Raw genomic sequence first — 9541 nt, forward strand, 5'->3', positions numbered from 1 at the left:
AAAAAAAAGGGTGGTGTTGAAGCAACGATAGGAAGTCGATGTCATCTCCAGCGATGCTGTTTGTGGGCAACCTCCCCACCGTCGCGAATGCCCAATACGTGGAGCGTCTTTTCTCAGCGTACGGTCAGGTCAAACGCGTGAACATGCTTCATGAGGGTGCGGCTCAGTATGCTGAAGTGACATACAATTCCGTTGATGATGCAGATTCTGCTATTGCTGCTCTTCACTGTCATTACTGTGCATCCAGAGGGCTTCCGCTAGTTGTCTTGTATCACCATAACAGCCCCTCTGTTACGGAGTATGGCCGTAGGGTGGGAGCTGAGTATGCTGAAGCTGTTGCTATGGGTCGCAAACCATTGCCCATACCTCTAGATGCATTTGATGATGCCTTTGAGCGCACAGACGTTCCACCCCCGCCTTCAGACAAAGAAATATTCGAGGGAAATCGGTGGAACAATCATAACAGTTCATTGCAGGAGGGAAAATGGCCTCGGTCTTGATTATTGCATGCCTAACGACCACTGTGAACACAATGTAGATGAAAGTGCATTGTCATTGTTGTGGTTGTTCAGCTTCCAAACTACATCTGATTGAATTAAATATGCACTTTCTTCCATATTTCCTTTTTATTTCGATGGAGATGGAGATAATTGTGCTGCAGCGTTGAGAGGGATGCCAGAGGGTGCCTTCAGGGCGCCACTCCACATCAAGGAGTGGGACAATTCCTGGTGCGCTGGGCTTCGATACCCGCCAACGGCCGTACAGAGATACAGTCCCTGCAGGGGCAATATTGAAACACGCATGGGAGCTAGTACCCTGTTCTGTCGTCTTTAAACTCTAGCGAATACCCGCGGTCCCGTGTGAGATGTTTGACGTGTTCCTTCGCAGCAGTTGCTCTGTATACTCACAGGAAGGCGCAGGCAAAAGGAATGAATGACAGTGTCACCGGGGATGCTCTGTAAATTTTGCGTGCACTCCAGGAAGCATTGGAACTGCTGTTGCACGGAATAAAAACGCCATTTCGTTCCTCTACGCAAGTGTCACGATGGCCACCTCAGGTAAGCAAGGTGCGCTATTGTCTTCAGTAATTGCTTGCGTGGTCCTCTACATTTCATGCTGAGTTCAAACTGAGATATTCAGTGCCTTTCATATGATTGGAAGTGTGTACGATGTCTTGCTAAGCGCAGACGACAAGAACCGGGTGCTTTCTGCCGTCATTCTTTCAACGCTAAGCTATACCGCCAGAACCGTAGCAAGTACTGTCTCTACAGGAAACTATCCTGGTGCGCAATGGGATGTCTTTCCATTAAAATAGATAGATGATGGCATTTAGTGCCCTTTCCCTATGATGAGTATACTGGGCGTCAACGAATCTTTCAGTGCACCGACGGTGCTCTTTCTGTTTCATGTCATGGGTCTTTCTGTGCTTCTCTTATATGCCTTTGAGTATATGATCGGGGAACACAGCAAGGTATTGACTGCCAACCGAAATCTGCCGTATTCCACCGCCAAACCATGCAGTGATGGGGGTGAAACCATATATATATATATATATATTTGTCTGCATAGTTGCGTTGCTGTGGGTGGTTACATTTGAAAGTGGTTTAAGTTACATTGAGGAATAGAATTCCGAAGTGTTTCCCAAAACGTTGCGCAACGTGTAGAGATGGTTGTGGCGGTAGCAAGAGCCCCTCATATGCTGTGCTAGCGAGGATTTTTTTTTCCCCCGTTAAAAAGCTGATGCAAACTGCGGTGACGAAGTGGCCGAGGATTTTTTGTGGCAATTGATACAGATTTAGCCCCCTAGGATGCCGTCCTAACTGCGTGCGTTGGCCCCGTCGGCCTTCACTGATGACTGGCATTGGACCACACCATGCCGGAACTTCTCCTGCATGTCAATCTCTGACGTGGGAGCAATTATTTTATTGTTACCGGTTTCTGTTTGATAACCTGTTCGCTCCGACTCGTTGTGGGCGGCATGTCAATCCTTGGAGGTGTGTATATGCTTGCTTTTCACGAGGGTCATGATTCTCCCGTATCTAAGCGGCCTTATTGAAATACAGTTGTGGCAAACTGCCACGCAGTGGAATAGCACGACCTTTTGTTGTGTTGCTGAGAGTCTTTTTGGCGGCTGCGCACGTCTCGTGGGCGGCATTGGGCGTGATCCAGAACAAAAAAAACCAACGGCATCTGCTTCATGGTATACTTTGTACTGTTTTCGTTCGTTGGGGCTGGAACCTCACTACGCATTGCCCTCCGCGGATTATTGCAGAAACTCCTTCCCGAGTGTCACCGTTTGCTGAGGGACTGGATGAGGGCTTTCATCGTCTCGGTGAGTGGTGTGCCTGTGGCGCGCATTGCAAAGCAGGCAAGGATCAGTGTGCGGGATAAGGCCGTACAATACGTTATTGGAAGCAAGGAAGCGCAACTGGTGAAGGTCATGCACATGATTGACACGGGAAACCGATACGCCGCGAGGGCTGGTCCTTTTGGGTGTTGTGATTCCAACGAGGATCTTCGTAGTGGAGACGGGAGAAGGAAAAAAAAGGAGCAAACGACTTTCGTCCTCGTTTGTAGTTGGTCTGGATGTGTACATAGCGACGCAGCAACTAAAAGCATGCTGTGTCATCACGGATAAACTCTACTCGAAATTAACCGTCGAGTTGTTGTTTGTGCTTGTCTTATTTACTACACAAGCAATTTTTTGAGGTCTTACTCAGGCGCTTGGGCTTGCCGCGTGACTACGCTTATGGGTTCCCCTGGGGACTGCTTCCCAGACCACCACCGCCATTTGGGCGGCGTGCGTATCATCATGCACTGTCCCCGTAAGCTCTGCTGCATTACTCCGCGGTGTTATACCCAGAATGGGGGGTCTGGCCCTTGTGTATACATGTCTGCTTTACTCTCCGTTTGCAAGCGTTGCGTGTGCTTCAGGTCAATTAATCCTTTGCATTTGTGACGTTTCCCCCTCCTCCGATATTTTAAGGTTGCCAATGGGGGCTGGATAAACATCATGCCAACCAATTCTACATATCGTACCAACGTTTCGCAAGACGCGCGCCTCGAGTACGCAGAGCTGTTAGAAAAACTGCACACTTTACAGGCGGAGTGGCACGAAGCAGCGTCGCGCAAAGCTGCACTACAGGCATCCGTTGTGTCAACTGCAGCACATTGTAGTAGTGTAGAGCCTATTCGGCAACGCTTCTCGGAGCTCCAGGCGGAAATGACAGTTCTGAACCAGCAGAAGAAATTTATTCAATCACAACTGGATAATGCACACGGCCTATACAAGTCTGCATGCGAAAAGTCAGCCGTTGGCGTCGAGCACGTGAACACTGAGAAGCAAGCTCTAGAGGAGGAATACATGCAGGTGATGCGGCTCATCGATCAGTTTGATCCTGACCTCCAAGAGGATGCGGTGTTAGTGAAGGCCGCTCTCGCCGAACAACGGGTGGAAATGCGCATTCTGCAGGAGGCCCTGTGGGCCGTTCAGCAGTCTCTGGCGTGTGAGTCCCTTAGCGACGCGGCGCAGCACGCCGCCATTCCTTTCGTGCCTCACCCGCCACTTGTAGAGGTGCCGATGGACGAGGTGTGCGTGCCGGTGGCACCAGGGCGGCTGCGGCTGCTGACGGGCCCCCGCGGCGATGGCCTGCAGGAGTTGCGGGAGCGCCACAAAGTTATGGCCTACATCGCCACCTCTGACGATGCGGTGTCGGTGCGGGTGCAGGGACACAGCGCGGGCGTGCAGAACTGCGTGCGCGATATTCGTCGCATCTTGTCTCTGTAGAAGCATACACCTTCCTGCTACTGTCACAATGTTGCCTGGCTATTTTTTTTTTTGTATTATTGGTTGTGCCACTGTTTGGGTCAACGCCAACCGAAGGCGTCAAACCTCCTTTTGCTGCATCTTTCTTCTGTTGTTGTTGTTCACCATGATGGCATGTCGTAGTTGGCGAACGTGATGGACGCGAACAGTACGCGTGTTGAGCGGCTTCGCCGCGTTAACCGCTATAAGGCGGTGCAGGCCGAGCTTGCTCTGCAGCGAGAGGAAGAGGAGTTCCATGCCATCCGTGAGAAGAAGCAAAACGCTGCTGCGCGCGACGAGGCACTTGCAAAGGAGTTGGCAGAGCAGCAGCGCCTTGATTTGAAGGATGAAAAAATGCTGCAGCTCGTCCGTACCTTTCCTGAGCTTCGGCATTTGGAGGCGCAGCTGAAACACGCCTCCATGAAGCGAGGGCGGGCGGATCAGGTGGAGGAGATACGCCTCCTGCGGGGAAAGCAGCTACAGGAGGAGAAAGAATACATCGCCTACCTGAATGAGCAAGACAAGTTGGCGAGGGCCAAGGAGGATGAACGGCGCAAGCAAGAAATTGAGGCCTTCCAGCGACACCAGACGGCACAGCTGAGCCTCATTGAGGAACGCAAGGCACTCGCCGAACGCGAGGTGGAGGAGCGGCGGAAGGAGCGGATAGCTGTTGACGCAGTGGTTGCACGTGTGCAGGAGAAAGACTTCCTCGACTCATTGGAGCGACGTGAGAAGCAGCGGCAGCTGCAGGAGGAGCAGGATGAATTCTACCGACAGCGAGCGGTGATCAAGGAAGCGCAGCGGCAGCGCGATCTGGAGGAGACTGCGGCAATCAATGCTTACATCGCCGAGCAAAGCCGACGGAAGGAAGCCGACGCGAAGCTGCTGCGCGAGAAGGAGGCTATCAAGGCACGCATCCTCGAAGAGCAGAGTAAGAAAATCGCAGAGGAACAGTTTAAGCGGGAGGAGCTGGAGAGCTTGCTTAATGACTACTACGAGGCGGAGCGTGTGGCGAAGGAGCGCAAGGCAATAAAGGACGAGAAAGAGACGCGGGCAAAGTTTGCTGAGTCGGTGAAGCAGGAGAACTGGAAACTGATTCAGGATCGCCTGAAGGCAAAGGAGCAGGAGCGAGCAGAGGAGATGAAGCTGCGCCAGGTGATGATGGAGGAGCTTGCGCAGAAAGCCAAAATGGAGCGGCTCACACGACAACGCCAAATGGAGCTCAAACGGGAGCACGCGGTGGAGGTGGAGAAGATACTTGAAGCGCGCAGGGAGCTTAAGCGTGAGGAGGAGCGACAGGCTGTACTTATAGAGGAGCGCGAAAGGAAACGGGAGGAAGAACTGCAGGAGTACATTCGTCGTGCACGCGCGCAGCTTCTCGCTGAGTACGTACCGCAGTTAGGCGAATTTGTACCAGCGCACGCTCTTACCCTGAATGAAAAGAAAGAATTCGGCATAATCAAATAGAGCGTCGGTTTTTGTGCCAAGAAGATGTTTGCTTGACTGACACTGGTGCCTCTCCAGGAGTTGGTGAAGGCTGTGCTCCTATCATGTATGAATTCCTCTGTCGTGGCAGCCTCTGCTGTTGACGAGCTACAGGTTGAATTGAAGAGATTGTCTTGAGCACAAATTGTACACTACGACGGCACAGATCATCGTTTGGTTTTTTTTTGGCTTCGACAGTTGCTGTTCCACAAATCTCTTTCTTTATGTCTGTCTTTTTTTTTTTTTTNTTTTTTTTTTTTTTTACCTTTGCTGCAGTTTTCGGGTCGGATGATGCGGACCTCGTCTGTTCTGCTGCATAGGAGGGCGTCGGCAGATAAAGTTTGGAAGGCGGTGCCGTTACCGCAGCAGTTTCACACCGCACTTGAGACAGGCGATTGGATGCGGGCACTCCAGGTGTATCAGCGTCATCCATACCACGCCCCCCCTGTCGACACCTTCGACCTCTTGAAGGCAGTCATGCACGCAGCAGGGGTGCGTGTGGATGACGTTAAGAGCCGCTTCAACGAGAAGATACGCCTCTCCGCCATCTTGCAGAAAAAAGCACCTGATGAGGTGGAGTGGAGCGTCTTCTGGGAAGCCCTCAACAAAGGGGACTCCAAGACAATTAGCGCTGCGCTGATGGGCGCCCGTCTATCGAGTGTGACCCAGCAGATCGCGACGGCCGAGGCGTGTGCTGTGCTGCTGAAAGCGGCTGGGCCTGACTGGGAGGCAAAATTGGTGGACAGCTTCCCATTCGCAACGGTGACGCGGTGCAACCTTGTCCACGTGGCTTTGGCACAGCAGCGGTGGGACGTCGCTGTGGAACTCTTGCGCCATGTTCGAGTGAATCGCAGTGACGTTATGACACTGTGGCCGCTGATTGAGCAGCTCGACTGGGAAAAGGTGCTGCAGCTCATATCCGCGTGCCCAAAGAACTCGGTGCCGTTCGATATTGCGCTACGCCACATTCTCCGCGGGGGATGTAGTCTGCAGCATCTCTCAGAGCACCTTGAGAGCGCGCGTGTTCTCGGTGACGTGGACGTGGTGGCGCCACTACTTGCCCACGCAGTGGAGATTGGCGATTGGGACTTCGTTGCCAGGGGAATGGACCACCTCGTTGACATTGGGCAGATCACGCAGCCGGCGCGTGAGGTGTTTGAGCAAATGGGGAAGATCCACGGCACGGAGAAGGTGTGCTCCCTCCTGGGCGACCACCGCATCCCGCTTCACCGCGTGACTGTTGAGAGCTTGGAGAGCCTCAAACTGTGAACAGAGCAGATGGTCGGGTAGGCAGACAGACAGACAGTCATACACACACACACACCGAGTGAGGGGGGGAGAGAGAGAGAGAGACCGAGACAGAAAATGGAGGGGCGATAGAAGGAATGACAACTTCCTTCGTAGTTTTTATCACATCACATGTGCATCTTGTCGTTGTTGTTCTCCTCCTCTTGCATATGGTAGAGGAATGCTTGCCATGTTGCTTTCTTGCCTCGCATGCGACACTTGTCCATCTCTTCCCTCTGCCTGTTCAGCTCGTCTAGTCCCTTGCATCGGAGTGCCTTGAGAAAGCGCCAACCAAAACGAAAAAAAAAAAACACAAAAAAAGTGGATCCTCATACGAAAGGATGCGGTGGTTATTAGTTGCCGTTGCACTCTTTGCCACCATGGCGGTGGGTTTGCAAGCCCAGTCCGACACGCTGCCTTTCCTGTTCGTGTCCAAGTCTGTCTCGGACGACTACGTGGTGGTTGGCAACACCGTGGAGTTCACTGTGACCGTGTACAACTACGGCCAGAGCCCAGCTGCGGACGTCACCATCACCGACGTGCTGGTCGACGGCACCACGCGGACAAAACGTGTCGACATGCTCTCCTTTGGCGAGTCGGCGGTGCTGAAGTACACGGTGACGCCGAAGGACCTTGGCAACTACGCAGCCACTGTCGCGGAGGTAACGTACGCCCTGGAGAAGGGGAAGCCAGCCACTGAGAAGGCGTACAGCAATGTCATCCGTGAGGGTGACGCCTACTTCCTCGGCGAAAGCTATGACGATGAGAGCTTCCGTGGTGTGGTCTCAGTTGTAACGCGCGAGCGCTACGACCGTCTGCACAAACGTTACCTCCGTGAGGTTGTGGCGTACGCGTTTTTGTGCATCATTCCTGCGCTGTTCCCGCTCGTTGTGTACCGCGCAGAGCAAAACCAGGTTGACCTCCTGATCCGCCGTTCAAAGCTGACCAAGTAGGCGGTACGCATGTGCGTTAAAAAAGCCACACAAGTCTAAGTGGCACGTGTTGCGAGGGGGGAATTTGGCGGATACGCTTTGAGGCACCACCCCGGAGTGAAACAACAAGCAAGGAAGAAATGAAATGGGGGAAAGGAACATATGGGGAGAGGGGAGCAAGACGAAGGATCAGAAGAAGGAAACAAAAAAACAAAGATGGGTGTAGTGAAAAGGGAAAGAAATCGGTTTGTGCGCCTGATTGCAACGCAAGGTATGCTACCTTGCCACTCCTCTGTTTGTGTACCTGTTTCTCCTCATATATGCATAGCTACATATATATATATATATATATATCACTTCTTTTGTGCATGCGTGACTTGGATTGTGTGGAGTGCCCATTGGCTCTGTCATCACTTTCTCTTGCCTCATTTACCCATCTTTTTCCTTCCCCAATTACCGAAGTGGTGGTGACGCATAAGGCGCCATTTCTCATCCCCTCCCCCTTTTTCTTGGGCTGCGGCACGACACAGCGCGATATGTTTTCCAACACCGCCGTGTGTGGTGATTCAAGCAGCACCGACTCTCTCTCGAGTTCAGCCTCGTGGCGAGGCGCAGAGGCCGACAGCGACATGCGCCGGGTTGACATGAGCAGACCGGACATGGAGCGTGGTCGCCAGAGTATCGCAGCGTGGCGCCAAACAAAGCTGAACAATATCATTCTGGAGGAGACACGCAGGGCGTGTGTTTCGCGAGAGGAACACCGACTGATGCTGAAGCAGCTGCTCTCTCTCGCGTACCACAGGGATCCGAATCGCAAGGCCAACCTCAATAAGTGGAAGCGCATCCTCTTGGCCGTGGAGAAGGAGTACCTTGGTGCCAATGCGCTCTTCACGCTCTCCCCCGACCCGTACCACCAAGTACTGGCTACGCTGTCGTCTATGATGCTGTGGAACGCGGAGGTTCGTCACTGGACGTACGAGTACTGCTCCGACGAGATTGTGCACCGCCGCTCCCGGCAGATGGAGATACTGCTGCGGCTCCAGCAGTCAGGAAAGATGTTCCTGGGACAGTGATGCAACGAGAATGAAAAAAAAATAAACCCCGGAAAAAGAAACAGAAAAAAGCGAAAACTTATATACCTTTGAAACTGGACAAGTGAAATGAAGAAAAAAAAAATAGCGAGTGTAAATTGTTATTCCGCGTACGAATTCGCACACCTTAGCGCGTAGCAGGGGCCTCGGTCGGGGTCTGGCTATTGCAGCACCCTATTCATGGAAGGCTCCATACAAGGCAGGGGGCGCCATGAACTGGAACGTGTGATTGAGTGAATGAATGAATGCAAAGCAAATGAAGAGAACAAGTTTAGAATGATAATCAATATCCAATTCACCTTTTGTTTGTTGCTTGTCGCTTTTTTGTTCTCCTTCTGCCTCCTCACATATGTTGACCATTAAATCTTTTTGTTTGTTTTCTGCGACCCTGTCGCCACCCCCTACCCCCTGCGCCGTTTCAGCTGTCATTGAGAACAAACCGAGCCAGACGAAGAGGAGAAGAAACCAAAACCGAAATCGGTGCTCTGTACGCGTTGCACATCATAGAGACGCCGCCATCTTCGCATGGAGTATGACTATTTGCGAAGCGCGGAAATAGGCAAGGTTTGAGACATCTTACAGCTGAAGGGAAGAAGCAAATGCAGCCTGAGACGGGAGAAGAAAAGAAAGTGTGCATCGGCACCGAGAAGAGAAAGAACTGGGGTTAGTAAGCAAAGACACACACATGCATACACGCACACATTTACATGTACCGGGAAAATAAAACGCATAAACGAAATTAAAGTGAACGAGAAAGAAAAGCAGATCAATTTTTTTTTGTATTACTATTTTTCAACGGTCTTATTGGTGGTAATGCCGTTTTTTTTTGTTTGTCTGTTTGCTTTGAGTGTGTGCGTGTCTGTTTGTATCTGTCTGCAAAACGAAGCGGAAGGACGGTCGCCAGTTATGTTGGTTTAGATGCTTCTTTTTTTTTTTTTTTT

General features: G+C 51.8%; 7 protein-coding genes across 7 annotated transcripts; all 7 read left to right on the forward strand.

Annotated features, from left to right (window-relative positions):
- Positions 1 to 38: 38 nt before the first annotated feature.
- On the forward strand, positions 39 to 500 carry DQ04_00471000 (putative RNA-binding protein; the record flags this gene model as incomplete). The annotated part of the gene is made up of 1 exon (XM_009309049.1): positions 39 to 500. The coding sequence occupies one exon, from the start codon at positions 39 to 41 to the stop codon at positions 498 to 500; it is 462 nt and encodes a 153-aa protein (XP_009307324.1).
- A 1697-nt stretch (positions 501 to 2197) lies between these two features.
- DQ04_00471010 (hypothetical protein) lies at positions 2198 to 2638 on the forward strand (the record flags this gene model as incomplete). Its single annotated transcript, XM_009309050.1, has 1 exon — positions 2198 to 2638. One exon carries the CDS (start codon positions 2198 to 2200, stop codon positions 2636 to 2638), a length of 441 nt encoding a protein of 146 aa, XP_009307325.1.
- Positions 2639 to 3013: 375 nt separating this feature from the next.
- On the forward strand, positions 3014 to 3787 carry DQ04_00471020 (hypothetical protein; the record flags this gene model as incomplete). The annotated part of the gene is made up of 1 exon (XM_009309051.1): positions 3014 to 3787. The coding sequence occupies one exon, from the start codon at positions 3014 to 3016 to the stop codon at positions 3785 to 3787; it is 774 nt and encodes a 257-aa protein (XP_009307326.1).
- A 174-nt stretch (positions 3788 to 3961) lies between these two features.
- DQ04_00471030 (meiosis-specific nuclear structural 1) lies at positions 3962 to 5272 on the forward strand (the record flags this gene model as incomplete). The annotated part of the gene is made up of 1 exon (XM_009309052.1): positions 3962 to 5272. One exon carries the CDS (start codon positions 3962 to 3964, stop codon positions 5270 to 5272), a length of 1311 nt encoding a protein of 436 aa, XP_009307327.1.
- Positions 5273 to 5578: 306 nt separating this feature from the next.
- DQ04_00471040 (hypothetical protein) lies at positions 5579 to 6559 on the forward strand (the record flags this gene model as incomplete). Its single annotated transcript, XM_009309053.1, has 1 exon — positions 5579 to 6559. One exon carries the CDS (start codon positions 5579 to 5581, stop codon positions 6557 to 6559), a length of 981 nt encoding a protein of 326 aa, XP_009307328.1.
- Positions 6560 to 6918: 359 nt separating this feature from the next.
- Positions 6919 to 7530, forward strand: DQ04_00471050 (translocon-associated protein subunit beta; the record flags this gene model as incomplete). The annotated part of the gene is made up of 1 exon (XM_009309054.1): positions 6919 to 7530. The coding sequence occupies one exon, from the start codon at positions 6919 to 6921 to the stop codon at positions 7528 to 7530; it is 612 nt and encodes a 203-aa protein (XP_009307329.1).
- A 515-nt stretch (positions 7531 to 8045) lies between these two features.
- DQ04_00471060 (hypothetical protein) lies at positions 8046 to 8582 on the forward strand (the record flags this gene model as incomplete). Its single annotated transcript, XM_009309055.1, has 1 exon — positions 8046 to 8582. The coding sequence occupies one exon, from the start codon at positions 8046 to 8048 to the stop codon at positions 8580 to 8582; it is 537 nt and encodes a 178-aa protein (XP_009307330.1).
- Positions 8583 to 9541: the final 959 nt, after the last annotated feature.

This window comes from Trypanosoma grayi (genome assembly GCF_000691245.1).
Source record: "Trypanosoma grayi strain ANR4 Tgr_47_V1, whole genome shotgun sequence".
Lineage (NCBI taxonomy): Eukaryota > Euglenozoa > Kinetoplastea > Trypanosomatida > Trypanosomatidae > Trypanosoma > Trypanosoma grayi.